Below are 26,284 nucleotides of genomic sequence, written 5' to 3'. Positions count from 1 at the left end.
TATGGAGTTCTCTGAGGATTCAAAAAAGTAAATAATGGCAGCTAGATTGGGGAACAAAACAAAAACTAGAAGAACCGACAGGGAAGTGATTCACTGAGCTTTTCCCCCTCCCATATGTCCTGGATTAGATTCAAGGGCATCCCAAATCTTGGAACTGCACAGTAGGAGTGGGCAGGAAAAAGTCCAGGAGAAACACTTTCTTTGTGGCCAACGGACTAGGTAGGAGGGCCCTGCAGGATGAAGGATATGGGTGGAATCCCAGTTCTTTTCTCTCTTTTTTACTCTTCTGGCCCTAGCCCAAGTCAAGTACTCGTCACAAAACTGCACTCCTAAGGCTTCGGCAGTGACCACAAAGCACCTAAAACTGAGAGAGAGTCCTTCCCTCTGACCAGAGGAACTGAGGCTCTGTAGCTGGAACAGTGCAGAGAGAAACCAGGTTATTTCTTCCTCTCTTTGTCACCATCTTGGTCTAGAGGCATATCCAGTTGTAGGAAGTTCATGATAGTGTGGAGAGGTTAAAAATCCTGGCTTTGTCATCAGAGAATAAGGACAAGATCTCCTGGGAGACACAGTGTGAAAATAAATCATGGAGAACAGGGAGTTGAAAAAGGAACCCTCCTAAATCTATGTATGAAGTTCCAGGCACACCTAAAGGCTGCACATGTATGAACTGACCCAAAATAGTATAACACAGATCTTGAGACCTAAATTAAGATATAGATACCAACCACTGCTCAGGTCCCAGACTGACTTCTGGGAGGTACATACACAAAAGACAGACCCAAATAGTACTGCAAAGACTGTGAAAAGTAAATTGACATTAGAACCACAGCCCCCTGAAGGTAAGATGACACCTGGAGTATGAATCTAACCGGCAGATTGCCTGCTAAAAGAAAAAACTCAACATTTCCAGGTGTCTTTAATAGGACTCAGAGTCTCAAGTAAAATATTCAAAATGTCCAAACAAGCTGGAGACACCAACCCTAAGATGGCTCAGATTTTGGAATTGTCAAAAATTTTAAAGCAGCTATTATAATCATGCTCTCTGAAGAGCAAATATACATGAAATTATGAAGGACAAATATACATGAAATTAATGAAAAGATAAACATTTTCATACAGAAATTGAAATTATAAAAAACCAAATGAGAATTTTAGAAAAAAAAACTAAAATAAAAATTACTGAATGGACTGAATAACAGAATGTGACAGAATAAACAGTAAACCTAAAAATAGATTAATATAAATTATCCAATCTGAACAAGAGTGAAAAAAGGTGGGGGAAAAAATGAGCATGGTGGTGGCCAGGCACAGTGGCTCATGCCTGTAATCCCAGCACTTTGGGAGGCTGAGGCGGCTGGATCACAAGGTCAGGAGTTTGAGACCAGCCTGATCAACACGGTAAAACCCCGTCTCTACTAAAAATAAATAAATAAATAAATAACTGGGCAAGGTGGCGTGTGCCTGTAATCCCAGCTACTCGGGAGGCTGAGGCAGGAGAATCGTTTGAACTCAGGAGGCAGAGGTTGCAGTGAGCCAAGATCATGCCACTGCACTCCAGCCTAGGCAACAGCGCAAGACTGTGTCTCAAAAAGAAAAAGAGCACGGAGGCTCACATTTGTAATCCCAGCACTATGGGAGGCCAAGGTGGATCGCTTGAGCCCAGGACTTTGAGACCAGCCTGGGCAACATAGTGAAACCCATCTCTACAAAACAAATACAAAAATTAGCCAGGCAGGATAATGTGCACACGTAATGCCAGCTACTCGGGAGGCTGAGGTAGGAGGATCGCTTGAGCCCAGGAGGTAGAGGTTGCAGTGAACTGAGACCACACCTTTGCACTCCAGCCTGGGCAAGAAAGCGAGATTCTGTCTCAAAAAAAAAAAAAAAAAAAAAAAAAAAAAAAGGCCAGGCGTGGTGGCTCACACCTGTAATCCCAGCAGTTTGGGAGGCCGAGGCAGGTGGATCACCTGAAATCAGGAGTTCAAGACTAGCCTGGCCAACATGGCAAAACCCCATCTCTACTTAAAATACAAAAATTAGCTGGGTGTGGCAGTACATGCCTGTAATCCCAGCTACCTGGGAAGCTGAAGTAGGAGAATCGTTTGAAGCCGGGAGGCAGAGGTTGCAGTGAGCCAGAACACGCCACTGCACTCCAGCCTGGGAGACAGGCGATATTCCATCTCAAAAAAATAAAAATAAAAATAAAAAAAGAAAGGAAAGAGCCTCAAAGATCTGAGAATATCAGAAAGTTCATGTCAGTGAAGTCCCAGAAGAACAAAAGAAAAAAACTGGAGCAGAAAAAAAAATTTGACAAAACAAAACTTTCCAAATTTAATGAGAAACATAAACAGGTAAGTGAACACGGACAGGATAAATGTATGCCCATAAATAATCAAACTGCTAAAAACTCAAAGATAAAAGAAAAAAATTCCTAAAGGAGCCAGTGAAAAACAACACATTACATACAAAGAAACAATGATTCCAATGATTACAGATGTCTCATCAGAAAGCACAGAAGACAACAAACTACATTTTTTGAAGAGCTAAAAGGGTAAAACAATAAACCCAGGATTCTACACCTAGTGAAAATTTCCTGCAGTAAAGATATTCTGAGGTCAGGCACAGTGGCTCACACCTGTAGTCCCAACACTTTGGGAGGCCAAAACGGGCAGATCACTTGAGGTCAGGAGTTCGAGACCAGTCTGGGCAACATGGTGAAACCCTGTCTCTACTAAAAATATAAAATTAGCCAGGTGTGGTGGCTCATGCCTGTAGTCCCAGGACTTGGGAGGCTGAGGCGAGGGGATCACCTGAACCCGGGAGGCAGAGGCTACAGTGAGCCAAGATCACGCCACTGCACTGCAGCCTGGAAGACGGAGTGAGACTCTGTCTCAATTTTTTTAAAAAAAGATATTCTTAGGTAAAGGAAAGCTGAGACAACTCATCATCAGCAGACCTGTTCTAAAACAAATGCTAAATGTAGATCTTCAAGCAGAAGGAAAATGATACCAAAGGGAAACTGTAACTTTAGGAATAAAGGAAGTGCAAATGAAGTAATAAACATATGTGTACATAAAACATTTTTCTCCCCTTAAATTCATTAAAATAGGTATGACTATTGAAATAAAAAATTATAATGTTGAGTATGTGGTTTTCAATGTTTAAAAATGTAATATATAGAATCACTGTAAACAGGCTAAAGAAACATAAATTGTGTGATTTCTGCATTTCACCTGAAGCAGTAAAGTTTTAACTCTAAGTAAAATATAAAGTTAGGTATGTATATTGTAATCCCCATAGCAGCCACCAGAAACAAAACAAAACACACACAGAGTCAAAAAAAATACATAAATTAAATGAATCACTAAGACAATAGTCAAGCAATCTAAAAGGTAGGAAAAGGGAGATTATGGAACAAAAAGCAGAAGGGGCCAGGTGAGGTGGCTCACACCTATAATCCCAGTACTTTGACAGGCCAAGGCAGGAGGATCACTTTCCTAGGAGTTCAAAACCAGGTTAGGCAACACAGTGAGACCCATCTCTAAAAAAAATTTTTTAATTAGCCAGGTGAGGTGGCATGCACCTATAATCCCAGCTACTCAGGAAGCCAAGGTTTGAGGATCACCTGAGCCTGGGAGGTCAAGGCTACGGTGAGCCATAATTGTGCCACTGCATTCCAGCATGGGCAACAGAGCAAGACCCTGTCTCCAAAAAAAAAAAAAAAACAGCACACCTATATCCAAATATATCCACAATGTCACTAAATGTAAATGGTCTCAACACAACAATTAACATACAGAGATCATCAGACCAGATTTAAAAAACACAAGATCTACTGGGCATGGTGGCTCACCCCTGTAATCCCAGCACTTCTGGAGGCCAAGGCGGGCAGATCACCTGAGGTCAGGAGTTGGAGACCAGCCTGGTCAACATGGTGAAACCCCACCTCTACTAATACATAAAAATTAGTTGGGCCTGGCGGCACGTCCCTGTAGTCCCAGCTACTCGGGAGGCTGAGGCACAAGAATTGCTTAAACCCAGGAGAAGGAGGTTGCAGTGAGCCAAGATCATGCCACTGCACTCCAGCCTGGGTGCCAGAGGAAACTGTGTCTCAAAAATAAATAAATAAAATAAAAATAAAAACACAAGACCCAACAATATGCTGTCTATAAGACACCCCTTTAAATACAACAAAGGATGGAATTATAGAAAGGATAGAAAAAATAGATCTTGCAAACTCTAATCAGAGTGGACTTCAGAACAAGAAAAATTACCAGGGATAGAGGGAAATTATATAGTAAAATGGTCAATTCACCAAAAAATACATAACAATTCTAAATGTTCATGCACTTTTTTTTAAAGCTTCAAAATATATGAAGCAACAACTGAAAGAATAGAAAAATCCACTATATTTGGAGATTCAACACTCCTCTCTGAGCAACTGATAAAACAAATAGAAAATCAGCAAAGATATGTAAGACCTGAAAACCACTATCAATCAATCTGACCTAAGTGACATTTATAGAACACTCCACCCAACAACAGCAGAATACACAAGGGCATGTGAAACATTTATCAAAGTAGATCATATCCTGGGACACAAACCTCAAAAAATTTAGAAGAAATGAAATCAAATAAGGTATATTCTCTGATATGAAATCAAATTTTAAAATCAATACAAGAAAGCTATCTGGAAAAATTCCAAAATATTTAAAAATTGAATAAAACCCTTCTAAGTAATCTGTGGGTCAAAGAACAAGCCTCAAGGACAACTAGAAAATATCTGGAACTGAATTAAAATGAAAATACATATCAAACTTTGTGACATGCAGCTAAACAACTGCTTAGAGAAAAATGTATGGCATTAAACGTTTCTATTAGAAAAAGAAGATCTCAAATCAACAATTTAAGCTTCCATCTGAGAAACTAGAAAATGAGTAAACTAAACCAAAAGCAAGTAGGAGGAAGAAAATAAAGACGAGAGCAGAGATGAATGAAATGAAAAAATAACAAAGAAAGTAAATAAAACTAAAAGCTGGTTCTTTGACAAGACCTATAAAAATAATAAACCTCTCTAGCCATTCTGACCAAAGAAAAAAAGAGAAAAGATACTAATATTCAAATCAGGAATGAAAGAAAGGATGCTACCACTACGAACTCCACAGACAATAAAAAGAATAATGAAATACCACAACTGCATGTCCACATATAAACCAATTCTTTGAAAGACACATCTACCAAAATTCATTCCTCAAAAAATAGATAACCTAATAGTCCTGTATCTATTAAATAAGCTGAATTTAGAGTTAAAATCTTTCTAACAAAAACATTCCAAAGGTAGTGATTTCTCTCAATTGATTGTTCACTGTCTTTACAGATCAAACTCCCTGTTCTCTTTCTCACCTTCTCATTACCGCACTAGTCTTCAACACACACACACACTCTTTCTCTCTCTCTGACTCTCACTCTCTTCCCGCCACCCACTCCAGGCCAAGATGATTTCACTGGGGAAATTTTGGCAACCAAGGAAGAGATACTATCAATGCTACACGACCTCTTCTAAAAACAGATAAGGAAGGGAACACTTCTCAACTCATTTTATAAAGCCAACTTTCCCCCAGTATCTAAACCAGGCAAAGGCATTACAAGAACAGAACACTACAAACCAATATACCTCATGAATATAGATGTAAAAATTCTCAACAAAATATTAGCCAAAGACACTGGAAAAATGGGAGTGTCTTATAAACATACACTTACTATATGACCCAGCAACCCCAATCTTAGGTTTTTAACAAAGAAAACAAATACAAGGTTCACCAAAAAAACCTGTATACAAATGTTTATAGCAGTTTTATTCATAATCACCCAAAACTGCAAACTCCCCAATACCCTTCAACTAATAATGCACAAAGTGTGGTACATTCATATAATGGAACACTATTCAGCAATAAAAAGAAACAGACTACTGAAACATGCAATAACATGAATGAATCTGAAATGCATTATGCTAAGTGAATGAAGCTAGAAAATGCTATAACTCATTTATATGACATTCTGAAAAAAGTAATACTATAGGAACCAAAAAATTAATTTTTCCTTCTTAACACCAAACCTATTCCAGAAAAAGCATTAAATTGTTTAAAACTTAACAAATAATCTTAATCCTGGGGACATTTTTTTTCGTTTTTGCTTTGGGGGACATTTTTTCTAAAGAGGATATATATATATATAAATGTATACTCATACCAGCCCCAAATAGACACTTACAAAGGTGTTTTTACTATAGTAATTTGTAAAAAGAAAAGAGAAACAAATGCCCACTAGAGGTTTATAAATTTGATAGAGTATTCAACCTTATGTATAGAGTATTCAACCTTATGTATAACAACACATTATGCCATTCGTGCCTCCTATTTGAGGGTTCAGACTCATTAACAAATTTGTCACATTTCAAATCTTAAAAATACAGTATGATGCAAGTCTGACTCCAATATGGGCAAAAAAAAAAAAAAAAGATTACAAAGGGGAAACTGTTCTATTACCTCTTACTGTACACAGCCTGAAATGCAGTTAGTAAGATGTGTATACTATTAATCGATATAGAAAAGTATCAGACAATGTGTATATGAATCAACATATCATTACTAGAAATATACAATTTTCCAGTATTAAAAAAATTTCCAATGGGAGGATTTCCAGTATTGAAGATATGAAAACTACTCAATAGTGGGCTAGCAGTACAACCTTTATAAACAAAGCTTAATTATAAGACAAGAAAATAGTGCTCAGGATAGGCAAAAATCCAGTGACACCCAGAGCCTCCAAACAGATAGAGAACAAATACACAAAAGACAAATGTCAGGCATGGTGGCTCACGCCTGAAATCCCAGCAACTGAGATTTTTTTTTTTTTTTTTTTTTTTTTAGGTAGACTTTTCTGGATATACTTTATATCTCAGTAAGTGTTCTTAAAGTAAATATTGTAAATCAAAAAAATATTTGTCCTATAAAACTTAGTATTACTGTCTTTTCAACCAGAATCATGTTAGTAAGAGTATTCAACACACACACACACAGACACACACATTCTCTCTCATTCTCTTCCTGCACCCCCTCCAGGCCAAGATGATTTCACTGGGGAAATTTTGGCAATCGTGAGTCTACCTCTGTCCTGACAGATGCTTATATACATGCACACAGAAGGTTGAATAGCAGCATACTTGAAATGAAAGAACCTGGAAGACATATTTCATTAGTGATAGAAAATCATTCCTTTTCAACCACCATAGTAATAAATGATTAGGGCAAAAAAAATCTTTTTTTGGTGTTTGCCGCACTTTAATTGCCAAGAGGATATAATACATTCAAATAAATGAAGAAAAATGGGTAAACAAATAGACATATTATGAGGATTTCTAAGGTTCAATTTACATGTGTGAATTTCTCAACCTCTCAGTTATCAGGAAAATTGACTATAAGACAAGAAAATAGTTTTCAAGATAGATAAAATCCAGTGATACCCAAAGCTTCCAAACTAGAGAACAAATACACAAAAGACAAATGTCAGGCACAAATGTTCATGCCTGTAATTCCAGCAATTCTGGAGACTGAGGCAGGAGGATTGCTTGAGGCCTGGAGTTCCAGACCAGCCTAGGCAACATAGCGAGACCCTGTCTATTAAAACAAAACAAAACAAAAAATTAAATACTTCTTAAAAGATGAATAGAGGATGGGGCATGGGTCTTCACTTTTGTGGAGGTTTCTTTAGTTGCTATTGTTGCTGTTTTTGAGACAGGGTCTTACTCTGTTGCCCAAGCAGGAGTGCTGTGGCATGATCATGACTCACTGCATCCTTGACCTTCTGGGCTCAAGGGATCCTTCCACCGCAGCCCCCTAAGCAGCTGGGACTACAGGTGTGTGCCACCTCACCCAGCTAATTGTTTAATTTTTTTGTAGAGATGAGGTCTCGCTACGTTGCTTAGGCTGGTCTCGAAAAATCCTGAGCTCAAGTGATCTTCCAGTCTCATCCTCCCAAAGTGCTGGGATTACAGGCATGAGCCACCATGCCCAGCCTGTTTTTTTGTTTTGTTTTGTTTTGTTTAACAGGAAGCCATTTATTCATTTGACAAAATTTGTATTGAGTCTCACTTAAATCTTGGAAGTTCTCCCTCCCTGGACTGCAGGTTACTGAGATTTAGGAGTAAAAAGGTTTAACAGAGAGAATGTCCAAAGGTGTGGGTCCTCAATCTTCCTTATGCAATTGAGATACAACATCTCTGAAGTAGAACAGGAGCATTCCCATGACATTAAATTAATTTCCAGGAGTAGACCTTCCAAGAATTCTTAGGGATAGCACTAAGGGCATCTGCTTTCTATAGAAGTGAAGATCTCTACTCTACAAATCACCCAACAATTCCTGACAGCACACAAAGCATTCTGACTCAAGATAGAGCCACATATGGCCATATCAGGCTTTTGTCATGAAGTACCACTCTTTTCAGTAACACTACATATTTTCTTCTTTGCATGTTAACCCCTGAATATTGCAAAAATCTGAATTATCTCTTTCTTAAATTCTAAAGTCCATAAAGTCAAGGATGTGTTCTCAACATCCCACTCTGCACAAAGTGAGCATGGGTTCTAATATAATATGAACAGGCCAGGCAGGGTGGCTCACACCTGTAATCCTAACACTGGAAGGCCAAGGAAAGAGGATCGCCTGAAGCCATGAGTTTGAGGCCAGCCTGGACAACATAGTGAGACCCCATCTCTACAAAAAAATAAAGAAATTAGCCTGGCAAGGTGGCATGCACCTGTGGTCCCAGTTACTCAGGAGGCTGAGGTGGGAGGATCACTTAAGCTAGAGAGGTCGAGGCTGCAGTGAGCCAAGATCATGTCACTGCACTACAGCCTGGGCAACAGAGCAAGACCTTGTCTTTAAAAAAAAGGAAATAATATAAACAGACATCCCTTGTTCTTATCTGTTTTTTGTTTGTTTGTTTGTTTGTTTTAGATAGTTTCGCTTTTGTTGCCCAGGCTGGAGTGCAATGGCACCATCTCAGCTCACTGCAAACCCCACCTCCCGGGTTCAAGCAATTCTCTTACCTCAGCCTCCGGAGTAGCTGGGATTACAGGCGTGCATCACTACTCCAGGCTAATTTTGTATTTGTAGTGCAAACAGGGTTTCTCCACGGTGATCAGGCTGGTCTCAAACTCCCGACCTAAGGTGATCCGCCCGCCTCAGCCTCCCAAACTTGTCTTTATCTTTAGAAATACTAACATACATGCACAATGGGAAAATATAATTAAATGGTTTTCCCAGACATTACTAAATATAGCCCATTATATCCCAGTAGAACGGCATGTAAAATAACAATTTCAAACTTTTAAAAATGATAAATTAGGCCGGGGTGGTGGCTCACGCCTATATTCCCAGCACTTTGGGAGGCTGAGGTGGGCGGATCACCTGAGGTCAGGAGTTTGAGACCAGCCTGGCCAACATGGTGAAACCCCGTCTCTACTAAAAATACAAAAAATTAACCAGGCAAGGTGGTGGGCAACTATAATCCCAGCTACTCAGGAGGCTGAGGCAGGAGAATCGCTTGAATCCAGGAGGTGGAAGTTGCAGTGAGCCAAGATTGTGCCATTGCACTCCAACCTGGGCAACAAGAGTGAAACTCCATCTTAAAAAACAAAACAAAACAAAACAAAAAGAATGGTAAATTAAGGGCCTGAAGTGGTGGCTCACACCTGTGATCCAGCACTTTGAGAGGCTGAGACAGGCAGATCACCTACAATCAGGAGTTTGAGACCAGCCTGGACAACGTGGTGAAACTCCGTCTCTACTAAAAATACAAAAATTAGCTGGGTGTGGCGGCAGGTCCCTGTAATTCCATCTACTCTGGAGGCTGAGGCACCAGAATTGCTTGAACCAGGAGGCAGAAGTTACAGTGAGCTGAGATGGCATCACTGTACTCCAGCCTGGGTGACAGAGCAAGACTCTATCTAAAAAAAAAAAAAAAAAAAAAAAGAACAGTAAATTAGAAGGGAACATCCAGAAAAAATAATAATGAGCTGTGATGGTTAATATTAAGTGTCAACTTGACTGTACTGAAGGATGCAAAGTATTGTTCCTGGGTGTGTTTGTGAGGGTGTTGCCAAAGGAGATTAACATTTGAGTCAGCGGACTGGGAGAGGCACACCCACCCTCAATCTGGGTGGGCACCATCTAATCAGCTGCCAGTGCAGCTAGAATAAAGCAGGCAGGAGATCTTAGAAAAGTGGACTTGTTGAGTCTTCCAGCCTTCATCTTTCTCCCATGCTGGATGCTTTCTGCCCTTAAACATCACACTCCGGTTTCTTCAGCTTTTGGACTCCTGGATTTATACCAGAGGATTGCCAGGGGCTCTCAGGCCTTTGCCACAGACTGAAGGCTGCACTGTCGGCTTCCCTACTTTTGAGGTTTTGGGACTCGGACTGACTTCCCTGCTCCCCAGACTGCAGACTGCTTATTGTGGGACTTTACCTTGTGATCACGTGAGCCAATACGCCTTAATAAACTCCCCTTTATATATACATCTATCCTATTAGTTCTGTCCCTCTAGAGAACCCTAATACATGAGCCTTCTCCTTATTTTAAATGTTAAAAATTTTAGTGCATTATGCTCCGAAAGTCCATGGCCTACTCTGTATGCATACAAAAAATATAACAGCATTTATGAAACAAGTTAATACTGGCAACATTATTATCCCAGCCACTCAGGTAGGTTCGAAATCCCAGCTATCATTCTTTCATCTACCAAATCTAATCAGTTAACAAAACCTATCAATTTTTCCCTTCTCAAATAAACCCTTTTTCATTCACACTAACTAGAACCACCCTATTTTCAAACAAAGAAATTAAGGCTGCTGAAAAATACTAGAAATTAGGATAAATATAAAAGACTTTCTTCCTATTTTTAATTGCTCTAAAAGACTGGCCAACAAGATTAAACCCCGTGTCTACTAAAAATCCAAAAAAAAAAAAACAAATGAGCTGGGTGTGGTGGTAGGTGTCTGTAATCCCAGCTACTTGGGAGGCTAAAGACGGGAGAATCACTCGAACCCAGGTGGCAAAGGTTCCAGTGAGCTGAGATCGCACCACTGCACTCCAGCCTGGGTGACAAGAGCAAAACTCCATCTCAATAAATAAATAAATAAATAAATAAGCCAAGCATAGTGGTTCATGCCTGTAAATCCCAGCACTCTGGGAAGCTGAGGTGGGTGGATCACTTGAGGTCATGAGTTCGAGACCAGCCTGGCCAACATGGCGAAACCTCATCTCTACTAAAAATACAAAAATTAGCCAGGTGTGGTGGCGCGTGCCTGTAATCCCAGCTACTCGAGAGGCTGAGACGGGAGAATCACTTGAACCTGGGAGGCAGAGGTTGCAGTGCACCAAGATCGCACCATTGCACTCCAGCCTTGGAGACAGAGCAAGACTCCATCTCAAAAAATAATAAAAATAAATAAATAACAAGGCATTACAAAGTTTATAACAGAGAGAAAATATTTGACGAATAACAAAGTATTTGACAATTATATCACAAAGGATGGGTGGGAGGAAACAGAATTATACATAAGGGTCTACCATATGAAATATTAGACAACACACCACCATTCACAAAGTTCTACTAGACAGCAGTGCTCTAGCACAACCACTGTAGAACACAGTAAAAAGAGGCAACAATAGTTAAGATAGGGAAGACAGAAAAGAGAGAGGGAGGGAGACATTCTGGTAGGTAGATTAAACTGCACAATTAGAGTTTACTCCTTGAGGGCAAGGACTCCAAAAAATAATAGTAAGATAAAATGAGATGATAAAACATAATCCAAAGGAGGATGGGGAAAAAATGTTCATGAAATTCAGGTATGAACTGATATTAATTCCCAAAATATTATCTGACAACACAAAGAAAAATGCACACCTTCTGACCCAAAAAATTCTATTTCTAAGAATTTGTCGGCCAGGCGCAGTGGCTCACACCTGTAATCCCAGCACTTTGGGAGGCTGAGGCGGGCAGAACACCTGAGGTCAGGAGTTCGAGACCAGCCTGGTCAACATGGTGAAACCCCGTCTCTACTAAAAATACGAAAATTAGCCAGGCAGGGTGGCGTGCGCCTGTAGTCCCAGCTACTCAGGAGGCTGAGACAGGAGAATTGCTTGAACCCAGGAGTCGGAGGTTGCAGTGAGCCAAGATCACCCCACTGCACTCCAGCCTGGGCAACAGAGCGAGACTTCATCTCAAAAAAAATTTAAAAATAATAATAAAAAAATTTGTCCTACAAATTCATAAATTTTATATAATAAATTCACATATAAGTGAAAGAAGTATATGCAAGAATATTCAACCTAGCACCATTTAATAGCAAAAGGCTAGAAATGATCTAAATGTTCATAAAGAAAAGCCTGATTAAATAATGCATGGTCCACAATAAACCTATGTGCACAATGACACACATATATTTATGTATTTTTTATTCTTTTTTTGGTGGGGGGAGACAGAGTCTCACTCTGTCACCCAGGCTGGAGTGCACTGGCGCAATCTTGGATCACTGCAACCTCCGCCTCCCAGGTTCAAGCAATTCTCCTGCCTCAGCCTCCCAGGTAGCTGGGACTACAGGCGCACGCCACTGTACTCGGCTAATTTTTTTCTTTATTTTAGGAGAGACGGGGTTTCACCGTGTTGCCCAGGCTGGTCTCAAATTTCTGAGCTCAGGCAATCCACCCATCTCAGCCTCCCAAAGTGCTAGGATTACAGGCGTGAGCCACCAAGCCTGGCTGACATATGCATATATTTGAATATACAGAGAATAGCTCTGGAATTATACAAAGAAACGACTAACTGGATTTCTCTTGAGAAGAATGAATTGAGACAAACAGCAAGAAGACTGTTGACTGTATTCTCCTTACCATTTATAATTTTTATCATGTGCACATTATTGCCTGCAAGAAAGAATGGGGTAGGGGAGAGAGGAGAGGAAAGAGACAGACATTTGGGTAGCTAAATTAAACCATACAATTACAGAGTTAGTTCCTTGAGGGCAAAGACTCCAAACAGCAGCCTACACTAGCTCATGAAGAAGAAAAATGTCATGTAAATTTCTTTTAGGTTAAACCAGCACTAATTTCATCTCAACTGCTACGTGCCAGCCTCAATCAAAAAAATTTCAGATACTTCCTATTAAATAATACTGAGGGAATAAAAATACATAAACTCACTAGGACAACACACAGGAAAAGAGGCAAGAGCCAAAACAAGTTTTCAACCAAGTTGTTTTGGAAGCAGATGTTTAGGTGATAACTTAGCTGCAGCCTGATCCTATGCTCCACCTAAGATTTCCTCATCTGCCCCAAAATAAGTTCTAGATTTCTATGGAAAGAATAAAGTCTTGTCATTCACATGTAAGCGATGAATATTTTGCTGTAGTTTTCAAATTCTCATATGCATCAACAAGCTTTTTCTTAACAAGCACCAAGAGCAAGGAAAAGTTTCATTTCAGTTGAATATGAAATCTGGGTGTGCTCATTTCATGCTCAACCCAGAACTGAGTATTTATATAGAAAAAAATATATATACATGTATTGTTGAAAGAAATAAATTTCATTTTTTTCAATTTTGAAAATACACTTTTTATGTACAGGTCTAGAATAGAGACCAAGAGGCCGGGCGCGGTGGCTCACGCCTGTAATCCTAGCACTTTGGAAGGCCGGGGCAGGCGGATCACAAGGTCAGGAGATCGAGACCATGGTGAAACCCCGTCTCTACTAAAAACAGAAAAAATTAGCCGGGCGCCGTGGCGGGCGCCTGTAGTCCCAGCTACTCGGGAGGCTGAGGCCAGAGAATGGCGTGAACCCGGGAGGCGGAGCTTGCAGTGAGCCGAGATTGCACCACTGCACTCCAGCCTGGGCGACAGAGCGAGACTCCGTCTCAAAAAAAAAAAAGAATAGAGACCAAGAAATCGTCACACATTAATAATTCTGCTAGATCTATATTTGACACAGATCATGTTACAGAAAAAAATTTTTGAAGCTCTTACATAAAATTGTGTTAAGCTATTTTTTCTCTTTTTTTATTATTATACTTTATGTTCTAGGGTACATGTGCACAACGTGCAGGTTTGTTACATATGTATACATGTGCTATGTTGGTGTGCTGCACCCATTAACTCATCATTTACATTAGGTATATCTCCTAATGCTATCCCTCCCCTCTCCCCCACCCCACAACAGGCCCCGTGTGTGATATTCCCCTTCCTGTGTCCAAGTGTTCAAGCTATATTTTTTTCATATTGCCTTGCTTTAAATGGTTTTAGTAGTTTTACCATAAACATTACAAATTTTCCTATTGTAAAAAATAACTGTATTAAGTTCATTTAAATATACCTTTAGAAAAAATAAATCCCATTTTGTCTTATACAAATTATTTTATCAAAACATATGGTTGCCTTATAAGTTTTTAAAAATCTAAGAAAAGGGAAGAGATTAATTTCAAGAAAAGTAAGCTAAGCTAAACTGTACATTTTCCCCCATGAAAAAGTTAGTTAAAATGTCGTGTTTAGTCTTAAAAGGTGGCTGGGGGCATGCCTCTTGTACATACCCTAGATCACATAATATCTCATTAGCATCTTGTATACTAAAAACTGGGGATAAAACTATTGTTATCACTTAAGCTAAAAAAAATCATATAGGAACTTCTTTAGAAGGAAAAAACTAAAGTTTCCTTTACTTCACTACTCACTTGCAATAATGATGATATCCTTAGGGGATAGAGGGAAACCATACAAAATGAATAGGCTAATAAGATGGTCAAATAAATAGATTTAGAGAAATCAGTCATACTCAAAAGAGCATTAATTGTTCCTAGAGCAATATATCTCAACTTCCTGGTCACAAATGCCTGGGTTCCCTGAGAAACAGAAATTATGCCAAGGGATCTCCAGAACAAAAAGATTGGGAAAATCTGCTCTACAGAAATTAACGAGACAGGCTCTGGACTTAAGAACACCACACACATCCTTAGGCATGATACTGAGGTCTCTTCCCTGGGGAAACTGGCCTAAGAGAAGAACAAAAACCTACTTTTGGGAGTCCCTGCATTTTCCTTCTAGAGTAACATGCTCCAGACTAGCAGCCTGATCTAAACACAGAAAATATTTAATCAGCATTTACATGTCTCACTTAAATATTAATAGAAACTGGCCAGGCCAAGTGACTCATGCCTATAATCCCAGCACTCTGGTTGGTGGAGACAGGCGGATCACTTGAGGTCGGGAGTTCAAGACCAGCCTGGCGAACATGGTGAAACCCCCCAAAATTAGCCAGGTGTAGTGGTGTGTCCCCGTAGTCCCAGCTACTCAGGAGGCTGAGGTGGGAGAATTGCTTGGAGGTCAAGGTTGAAGTGAGCCAAGATATACCACTGCACTCCAGCCTGGGCAACAGAGCAAGTCTCCGTCTCAAAAAAAAAAAAAAAAAAAAAAAACACTTTTAGAAAGGCATTAACAGGACAAAGAACAATCAGCAAGGCAAGTGCTCTTGAAGAACTGAAATATAACGGCCAAAATGTAAAAATCAATTAAAGGAATACAAGATAAAAATAAATCTGATAGGCTAGGAGCGGTGGCTCACATCTATAATCCCAGCACTTTGGGAGGCCAAGACGGGTGGATCACTTTAGGTCAGGAGTTCAAGACCAGCCTGGACAATATGGTAAAACCCTGTCTCTACTAAAAATGCAAAAAATTTAGCTGGGCGTGGTGGCGCACGCCTATAGCCCCAGCTACTCAGGAGGCTGAGGCAGGAGAATCGCTTCAACCCGGGAGGCGGAGGTTGCAGTGAGCCGAGATCGCTCCACGGTACTCCAGCCTGGGCAACAGAGCGAGACTCAGTCTCAAATAAATAAATAAATCTGATAGAAATAAAAACAGGCCAGGCGTGAGTAATCCCAGCACTTTGGGAGGCCAAAGCAAAAGCATCACTTGAGGTCAGGAGTTCGAGACCAGCCTGGGCAATATAGTGAGATTCAGTCTCTATTTTTTTTTTTCAGTCTCTATTTTTTAAAAGAATATATATTTTGAAATTTTAAAAAATAATAAAAAAGAAAAAAGAAAAGCAAACAGATAAAGATATGGAAACTAGGACAGAAATTGTTAAATTACAGGTGTGCTCCATGATGTGCCACAACTAGATAACACAGGTTCCAAAAAGAGAAAACAAAGATAACAGAAAGGAGAAATAATAAAAGGAAAATTCTCAGAAATAGTCTCTAGATTGAAAAAGCCCACAGAGTAACCAGCACAGTGAACAGAAAACAAACAATGAAACGTCTCACAACAAGGCAATCCTCTTTTCAGAATGGTGGTAATCCTTCCATAGAGGACACACACCATCACCAACAAAGGACTAAGAATCAGAATGGCATCCAAATTCTCAACGGCAATTCCAAAAGCTAGGAGATGAAGTGCTTTCAATATACAGTGGAAAAATTATTTCCAACCTACAATTCTAATTCTACACCCAGTCAAACCAGCAAGCATAAAGACATCACTGAAGATATTCAAGGTCTGGATATAACACATACCTCCCATGTATCCTCTCTCAAAAAATTATTGGAAAATGCACTCCAGCAAAACAACATTCAGAAATTAGAGCATCCAGAACAGGAGAGACGTGAAGAGAATTCCCAGGGAAGTTCCAGGTTCTAATAGCTGTGCCACAGATGTAGAGATCAATGAGCTAATTTGGAATAGGAGGATGAGGGACTCCAAAAGAGATACCTCCAAGGAAAATGAAAGTAACTGTCTCATATGTTTTTAATTATTCACAGGAAAGTTTCCATTATCAAAACTTTCTTAGGGATAAATTTGTGATAGGTACATAGAAAACGAAGCAATCAAAATAAAAAACAATTTTAACCTCAAGGACAATAAAAAGTTATTTAGAAAGAAAATATAACTGTAATATACCACAAGGTTCTACTGTAATCAATATTTACACGGTCATAACATTAATACTGATTTAACCAAAAGATGCTACACCTGCAACGGAAGGATTCGGTAGGATGGTGATTAGAGAACTAAGTGTACATTTTCCATAGTAGCAAGTCACTACCTAATACATAACACTGAAAAAAAAAAAAAAAAAAAAAGCTCCTGAAGCAGTAGTATAGCATATTACATAGAAATGTGTAGGCCAGGCACAGTGGCTCACGCCTGTAATTCCAGCCCTTTGGGAGGCCAAAGTGGGTGGATCACTTGAGGCCAGGAGTTCGAGATCAGCCTGGCCAACATGGCGAAACCCTGTCTCTATTAAAAATAAAAATTAGCAGGGTGTGGTGGTGCACGCCTGCAATCCCAGCTACTCAGGAGGCTGAGGCATGAGAATTGCCTGAACCCAGGAGGCAGAGGTTGCAGTGAGCCAAGATCCTGACATTGCACTCCAGCGTGGGCGACAGACGGAGACTCTGTCTCAAAAGAAAGAAAGAAAAAAAGAAATGTGTCGGTAAACAGCCAAAGAAACCTCTAAGAGTTGAAAGTGGTCGTTTCTAGGGGGCAGGAAGAGGGAGTGGAGAAAGATGTGACAAGGGAACATTTTCTTCAATGATAAGTTTAGTGCTATTTGACATTTTAAATTATTCACACGTAGTTTAGAAAAATAAATTTAAATTTAAAAATATAGTATTAAGACAAACATGCTATTTTTGTCTTCAAGTCGTTTGGAAATGGAAGTCGCTTACTTTCTCAACTTCCTTCCCTTCTACTGCTGAATTATCTATCATCTTAACCTTCAACCAGTTTTCTCACTTTCCTTCCGTCCACTGACATTAAAATACTTCATACTCACTAACTCTACTTCCTCATTCTCCCCTTTGATCATACTCACTACCTCTACTTCCTCATTCTCCCCTTTGATTTGTGCCCCCAACATGCTTCTCAAACTACTTTCTCTCACAGATCATTACTAATCTACATGCCAGATTCAAAGGCCTCTTCTCCAGGCTCAGCCTACTTCATGGCATTTGAAAATCTTTACTCTCTCTCCTTGAAACACAATCTTTCTTTTCCGCTTTCTCAACACTATTCTACCATTTCTCCTCCTACCACATTCACAGGCTTCTTCACTGGCTTTTCTTTCTACCCTTAAAAATGCTTGTTTTCTCCCAGAGTTCTATCTTCAGCATTTTTCCTATCATTTTATCTACCCTAGTGATTAGTCATTTCGAGTGTTGCCCATATGTAAATGCCTAGCATGACGTACATGTTAAATGAATGTTTACTGAACTGCAATGAAAGAGCACTAATTTTTACGCCCAAGTTCAAAGTGTATCCCTCAGTTTTAAAACTGTTATTTGCCACGATCTAGAAAATTATCTGAAGTTCCTGAGAGCACAAACCAAATACACCCACAACTGAGTTCATTTTCTTTTCCCAAATCTGTTCTCCTCACTGTTACCAGTTAGAACCACCATCCAAACGATCACCCTCAACTCCCCCTTTCTCAATCCCTACATCCAACAGTTTGCCAAATCAGTCTTTTCAGTCTTTTTTACTCTTGCCATTCCCACTGCCATTCCACCGAAATTCAGGTGATCAATGCCTTTGTGAGTTTTTCCTATCTCAAGTCACGCTCTACTAATCTTATTTTATACATATATTCTCTTCATTCTAAGAATACAAATACTAGTAATAATAACTGTGAATCCCTAAAGCCTTGGATGAGAAGGAAGATAATGATGTGAAAATATCTGATCAGGCGCCGTGGCTCACACTTGTAATCCCACCACTTTGGAGGCAGAGGTGGGCAGATCACGAGGTCAGGAGTTCAGGACCAGCCTGTCCAATACGGTGAACCCCGTCTCTACTAAAAAAAAGAAGTGCAAAAATTAGTCGGGCGTGGTGGCACGCACCGTAGTCCAGCTACTCAGGAGGCTGAGGCACGAGAATGGCTTGAACCTGGGAGGCGGAGGTTGCAGTAAACCAAGACCACGCCACTGCACTCCAGCCTAGGCAACAGAGTAAGATTTCAACTTAAAAAAAAAAAGAAAAAGAAAATATCTGCCAGGCGCGGTGGCTCATGCCTGTAATCCCAGCACTTTGGGAGGCCAAGACGGATGGATAGCTTGAGGTCAGGAGTTCAAGACCAGCCTGGCCAACATAGTGAAACCCTGCCTCTACTAAAAATACAAACATTAGCTGGGTGTGGTGGTACGCGCCTGTAATTCCAGCTATCTGGGACGCTGAGGCAGGAGAATCGCTTGAAACTGGGAGGCAGAGGTTACAATAGCAGAGATCCGCCATTGCACTCCAGCCTGGGCAACGAGAGTGAAACTCCATCTCAAAAAAAAGATAATATCTAATATTGAGATTCCTACACCCCACACACAGATTACAAGGATTTTATTCCTTGAAACAATTATCTACGGTAAGTACCATTAGTATCCCCTTTTTACAAATATAGTGAACTTGCCTAAAGTTAAACTGCTGGCAAGTAAATGGCAATGCCAGGATCTGAACCCTGACAGTCTGGTTCCAGAGTACATACTATTAACCATGGAATACTTTCTAACGTATATATTCTATTCAAAGCCATTCTGAAAACTTACGTCTCTCCTTTCTTTTTCTACTATTCCTGCTCTCCCCATCCCAACACCCTATTACCCTACATTTCAAGCCACAAAGAAGTGAATATGATAGGCTTATTTTCACACCTCTAAGATCCAACTGCAAAGTTCTGTTCTTCCCTTTTTAATCCAATTCAAAATTCATCTCCTCTGAGGGAACTTCTATACCCATCCCCTGTAGAATTATTCACTCTCTAAGTCCGGAGAACTCACCATATTATATGCTTATGTATGTCTTACATATGGCTAGTTTGTGAGTCTCTGGAATTCCTTGTGTCTTTTTACATCTTTGTATTACACTGTTAATAACAGAGCAGTTCAATCAAAGCTTACAGAATTTAGCTTAATTAAATGTAAATTCTACTAGCCAAGACATAAAACTATAGTTTCTACTTTGCCTCATCTTCATTGCAAAATATAGACATCACAAACCAAAAGAATTCCCTTTAGTCGGGTGTGGGTGACTCATGCCTCTAATCCCAGCACTTTGTGGGGCTGAGGCTGGCAGACAGCTTGAGCTCAGGAGTTGGAGAGCACCCTGGGCAACATGGTAAAACCCAGTCTCTACCCAAACTACAGAAAATAAGCCGGACATGGTGGCATGTACCTGTAGTCCTAGCTACTCGGGAAGCTAAGGTAGGAGAATCACCTGAGCCCAGGAGGCAGAGGTTGCAGTGAGCCGAGATCATGCCACTGCACTCCAGCCTGGGTGACAAAGACCCTGTCTCTAAAAGAAAAAAAAAAAAAAAATTCCCTTGAATGTGTAATGTTAGCAGCAATCCTCCAAATGTTAGAGAAACACTAAATTCTTAGAGATGTATTTCATAAGGTACTAGAAAGTAGACATCAAAGATGACACAAATATGAAATTCTGGTACCGTGCTTCTTGATTCTGCCTATTAGTCCAAAGAAGTTATCTCTTTTTGCTGCCCTTGGCACTCCCCAATTCCAATAAACAACCAAACTTATACACAACTTAATATAGCCAAAGGAAGGGAAAACTAGCAAGAACACAACTTGGTGTATATGTATACATATAGTGGTTGTGGCTGTTGTTGTTGTTGTTGAGACAGAGTTTCGCTCTTGTTGCCCATGCTGGAATGCAGTGGCACGATCTCGGCTCGCTGCAAACTCTGCCTCCTGAGTTCAAGTGATTCTCCTGCCTCTGCCTCCCCAGTAGCTGGGATTACAGGCGCCTGCCACCACGTCCGTCTAATTTTTTGTAATTTTAGTAGAGACGGGGTTTCGCCACATTGGGCAGGCTGGTCTCGAACTCCTGACCTCAGGTGATCCACCCACCTCAGCCCCCCCAAAACGCTGGGATTACAGGTATGAGCCACTGCGCCTGGCCAAACTTTTTTTTATTATACCACACACCCTAAGTAATTCTGATACAGATGCACCACAGACTACACTTTGAGAAACACCATTCTGGATATTCACAGGCAATGTTATTACCAATTTGAAATTTCATACAACCCTGAAAACTGAACCTACACTGGCACTTTATGTTAAATACAGTAAAATCAGAAGCAAAACTAGTATGATACACAACAGTTAACTTTTATACTGAGGTACTGTGCTGTTTTTCAGTTTTCCCTTATTTAATCCCTACTATCATATGAAGTAGATTTCACCACCCATTTCACAGATAAGAAAGATAACTTTCCATATCACATGGCTTCTAGTTGGCAGAAAACAGGTATTAAACCCTGTCTACACAAAGTATATCCTCCTAACCTCTACGTTATACCATCTCTCCATTTGTAATCTATTTGATGTTTTAATAAACAAAACAAAGTGGGGTAAAAGGAGAGAAAGCACAAAAATAAACTTTCTGATTAACACTGTTGCCTAGATACCTTTTCTAAACATACCTCAGTTCCTAATGACAAACGGCTTTGCTATAGAGATGACAGTCACTGAAGGTGGGAAGTTTAAAATATCTGTCAGGGATGGGTGCTTGGATTACTTTATAGTAGTCAAGAGTAGGAAGTTCTGCATCAGCCAATTAGCTCTAACTCCAGAAGAATAAAGCAACTGGGTAGGGATCTTGATACCTTTGACTTAGGGACTCTGAGACACTAGATCCCTAACCAAGGTTAAAGCATCCAGTTCATCTGATAAGATACCTAGAAGTCAACAGCCTGATCTAGATGGACCCTGAAATTTGAGTCCTATGAGATTTATAGAACTATATGTCAAAAAAAAAAAAAAAAAAAAAAAGAACTATATGGTAGACCCTTACCCTTTACAGTAGGGATTTTTACATTCATCACAGCTGCAAACTGGTGGTAGCCTCCCTTTAATGAAAAAGGGAGTCTGAAGTTTACAAAGACTTTCCTTCCAGATTTAGACATACAAAAACAGCAAACGATTCCATCGTAGTTTTGTGTGTGTTATGAACACTTGAAATTTGAAAACACTTTGTTCTGCTCTGCATGGGTATTTACTACAGTGAAACAACAATTCCTGGGAAGGAAACTACGAGACATTCACACTACAGTATGACTTAGTAAAAGACAATATTTCTCACACCTTGGTGAAAGTGCTGCACTAGAAAAATAAGAGTTTTTATTTTTCTAGTTGGCGGAACACAGGTATTAAACCTGACCTCAGGTGATACACCCGCCTCGGCCTCCCAAAGCGCTGGGATTACAAGTGTGAGCCACCGTACCTGGCCAGATTATTTTTTATTATACCACACACCCTAATTCTGATACAGATGAACCACAGACTACACTTTGAGAAATAAGAGTTTTTATTTTTCTGGATTTATTTTATTTTAGTTTTGGTGGGGGAGCAAATGGGGATAATTTTACAGCAAATACTCTAAGGGATGATCTAGGGAAGGGGAGCATTCAAAACCATGAAGAGAGGGCATGGGAGTAGCCTGACATCCCAGGAAATAGAGCCCTCCTAGAGATCAGAGAAAAAGAGTACCTTCCTCCACACGTTGCCAATAATTAATTCAACCCAGTTCTCCTCAGGGTGTTTCTCTGAGTGTCAAACAGTTGTTAAGAGAGCCAGATTCTGTTAGACTACAGGCTGTGCCTCCTTCTGCCACCTCTACTGCCCATTTATAAGCAGTTCTCCTTCCCTTCCACCTGATGCACTATGCTGGCTCCAGAAGGCTGAAGGACTAAAGCAGTTTTGTTCATATCTGTAAGAGTTACTTAACTAGTGGCTGGGCACAGTGGCTCATGCCTGTAATCCCAGTACTTTGGGGAAGCCAAGGTCGGCAGATCACTTGAGGTTGGGAGTTCAAGACCAGGCTGAACAACATGGAAAAACCCCGTCTCTACTAAAAATACAAAATTAGCCGGTCATGGTAGCACATGCCTGTAATCCCTGCTACTCGGGAGGCTGAGGCAGGAGCATTGCTTGAACCCGGGAGGTAGGCGTTGCGGTGAGCCAAGATCACGTCACTGCACTCCAGCCTGGATGACAGAGTGAGACGTCGTCTCAAAAAAAAAAAAAAAAATTTACTTAACTAAGTACATGTAATTTTGGCCTGCTATATATTTCCCACATTCTATCTTACACATCATGATGTCACTTCCTTGATATAATATAAAGACATGGTCTTTGGAGTACAACTGACCAAAGTTCAAATAAATACCAGCTCTGCAACTTGTTACTTAACCTCTCTAAAAGCCATAGTGAAGGTTAAATGAGATTTTGCATAAAAACTACCTGACACATAGTAAGAGTTCATCAGGTGACAGAGGTTATGAAGCGGGGAGGTGAAGTCTAATACTTTTATCACAGTTTTAGAAAAGCATTCTGCATTCTCAAAAGATTTAAAATAGTGCTCTGGACCGGGCAATCCTAGCACTTCGGGAGGCCGAGGCAGGCAGATCACCTGAGGTCAAGAGTTCCAAATCAGCCTGGCCAACATGGTGAAACCCTGTCTCTACTAAAATACAAAAATTAGCCGGGCATGATGGCGGGTGCCTGTAATCCCAGGTACTCGGGAGGCTGAGACAGAAGAATTGCTTGAACCCGGGTGACAGTGGTTGCAGTGAGCCGAGATCACATAACTGCACTCCAGTTTGGGCGGCTGAGCAAGACTCCCTCTCAAGAAATAAATAAAAATATAAATACAAATAAATAAAACAGTGCTCTAGTTCTAATTAGAAAGCACTATTCGGGCAGCGCGCGGAGGCGCACGCCTGTAATCCCAGCATTTTGAGAAGCCGAGGCGGGCGGATCACCTGAAGTCAGGAGTTCGAGACCAGCCTGGCCAACATGGTGAAACACTGTCTCTACTAAAAATTAGCCGGTTATGGTGGCGGTCGCCTGTAACCCCAGCTACTTAGGAGGCTGAGGCAGAATCGTTTGAACCCGGGAGTTAGAGGTTGCAGTAAGCCAAGATCGCGTAACTGTACTCCAGCCTGGGTGACAGAGATTCTACCTCAAAAAAAGAAAACACTATTAATCATTTTCCAGGGCAATTATCTCTAAAAAAAGTATTATCTAAAACTTTTCATAAACAGTAAGAAAGAGTCATCCTATTCCTTCCATTTCGGAAACTATTTCATCTGAATTTGTTTCCTGAAATTCCCAACCATTCTGCCTGGAAGATTCTAACAGAACTATCCCAGTAAGGGAAAGACAAAGATATATGTTGACAAAAATGAATACATAATTAAAAACCACATATTTATTTTCTCAAGGCAACAAGATGATAAATTTTATTCCTTTCCACTTCCCACAATTTGAATTTTTCTTTTGAGTTACTCTTTATGAATGACTCCAATGGCACCCACAGCTCCATTCACGACTTTCCCCAAGAAAGCTTCCAGGTAAACAGAAAAACAACGAATGTTAGCTCCCTAAAACAATAACAAGATGGAGACAAACACTGGATTCTGTTTTTCTACATTCAAACAACAGAATCAGTACACAAAATCAGAAATACACCCAGAACCTCAGACAAAACCCATAAACCTTCCTAAGGAATCTTGCTTAATTCTCACTTCTTGCTACCCATTTATCAAAGTCTTGGAAAATGCTAAAACACGGGTCTCAGCCTCGTCTGTTCAGTGATCCAAATCTGCCACTGCTAATGCATTCAGTACCCCAGATTTGAAACTGTTTTGTGAACAGAAATACTTAGCAGCAGCAGATACGGGCTATGCCAACATTAACCTTGTGCCTAAAACAAAGTGATAAACCACTCCTAGCCTCACCCTCAAAGGAGGGTAAGCAGTAACGACTCCTCCAGGAATACGGCCAGGACGCCAGGGTTATCATTAACACTCATCAGCTCAAGCCCAAGGTTTAGCCACTGCACCTCCACCGCCAGGGAGCCGCGCGGGGCGGGCAGAGGAATGAATGAGACGGGCGGGCGGGGCGCAGGGTAGGCCCGGGAAAGGCGGGGCCGCACTGCCCGGTCCCCACCGCCCGACACCGCCCCCAGCCCCGCCCCCAGCCACCCGGGCTCCGCGGCAGCGCTGCATTCCCCGCGCGATTGCAGCGCGCGCCCGGGACTCCTTCCCGCCGCCGCCTCCCCCTCGCTGCGCGACCCCCAGCACTTACCTGCTTTGCAAACCGGGGCGCTAGGGCTCCTCTTCTCCGGCGAGCTTCGGCTCTGCTCCGGAGACCTCCTCCGATGCCGGACGCGGGCTGGGGGTGGGGCCGCGCTCACCTCGCCGGTCCACAGGTGGGTGGGCGACGAGCTGGGCGACGACACGGTGCCCAGCAACGGCGGCGGTGGCGGCGGCCGTGGGGGGCTCCCGCGAGCTCCAGGCGCGGCGCCGCGCGTGGGGCTGGTGCCTCGCGTGGACGTCGCGGACGCGCCCGTCTGCGTGGCCACCGTGGGGCTGGTGCGCGCGGCCGCGTTCCCGCCGCCGCGCGTGGGGCTGGTGCTGCGCAAGGCGGTGCGCGGGCCGCCGCCGCCGCCTGCGGGGCCTGAGGCGCCACCACAGCAGCCACCGTTGTTGTTGCCGCCGCCGCCGCCGCCGCCGCCGCTCCGCGTGGGGCTGCCATGTTGCTGCTGCTGCTTCAGCTGGAACGGAACCGTCGCCCTCATGGGCTGCAAGCGGCTCCCGGGTCCCCCGGCCGTGGCGACCGCACCACCCCCAAGGGAGCCGGCCGGCGTGGGGGACCCATTGCGCCTCACCCGCTGGGACATGGTCCCCCCCTCCCCGGTGACTGGGCGAGACGGGGGGTTTTGTTGTTGGGCTGCAGGGGGAGGATTCTCGAGGCCGGAGGGCAGGCCCCCGCGCGGGGTGACGAAGCTGGACTCCGGGGTGCAGGGGGCGACCGGGCCGGGACCGGCAGCAACGAGGTGGTGCAGCCGCCGCCGCCGCCGCCGCTCCTCATCAACAATAGTGTCTCCTCCGCTGCCCCCGCCCCCCACGATCGCCCATTGGTGCAGCGTCAGCCGCGCTCGAGCCGCTCTACCGCTCCCATTGGCTACGAGCAGCTCGGGTCCCGGGCCCCCGAGGCCTTGAGAGCCTGGGTGTGCGCGGAGACCGTCTGCTCTTTAAAGAGAAAGAGACCCGCCCCCCGCGGGGAGGGAGCGGAGGAAATGGGCAGTGTGTGTATGTGTAGTGTGCGCGCGTGTGTGTGTACACGTGAGTGCCCGTGTACGCGCGCGCCTAGCCACGCGCG

General features: G+C 42.0%; 1 protein-coding gene across 2 annotated transcripts in view; it reads right to left on the bottom strand.

The window, feature by feature from the left end:
- Nucleotides 1–25,989, bottom strand: part of FAM117B (family with sequence similarity 117 member B) — a 138,424-nt gene extending 112,435 nt beyond the window's left edge. For both annotated transcript variants that reach the window (XM_045367484.3, XM_074009784.1), the window contains exon 1: nucleotides 25,208–25,989. In XM_045367484.3, coding sequence (XP_045223419.2) covers nucleotides 25,208–25,802 — 595 coding nt within the window. In that variant the 5' untranslated portion in view covers nucleotides 25,803–25,989. The remainder of the gene's footprint in view (nucleotides 1–25,207) is intronic.
- Nucleotides 25,990–26,284: the final 295 nt, after the last annotated feature.

This window comes from Macaca fascicularis, chromosome 12 (assembly GCF_037993035.2).
Source record: "Macaca fascicularis isolate 582-1 chromosome 12, T2T-MFA8v1.1".
Taxonomy (NCBI): Eukaryota; Metazoa; Chordata; class Mammalia; order Primates; family Cercopithecidae; genus Macaca; species Macaca fascicularis.
The sequence above is the reverse complement of the archived record's forward strand: the minus strand, read 5'-3'. Positions and strand labels throughout refer to the sequence as shown.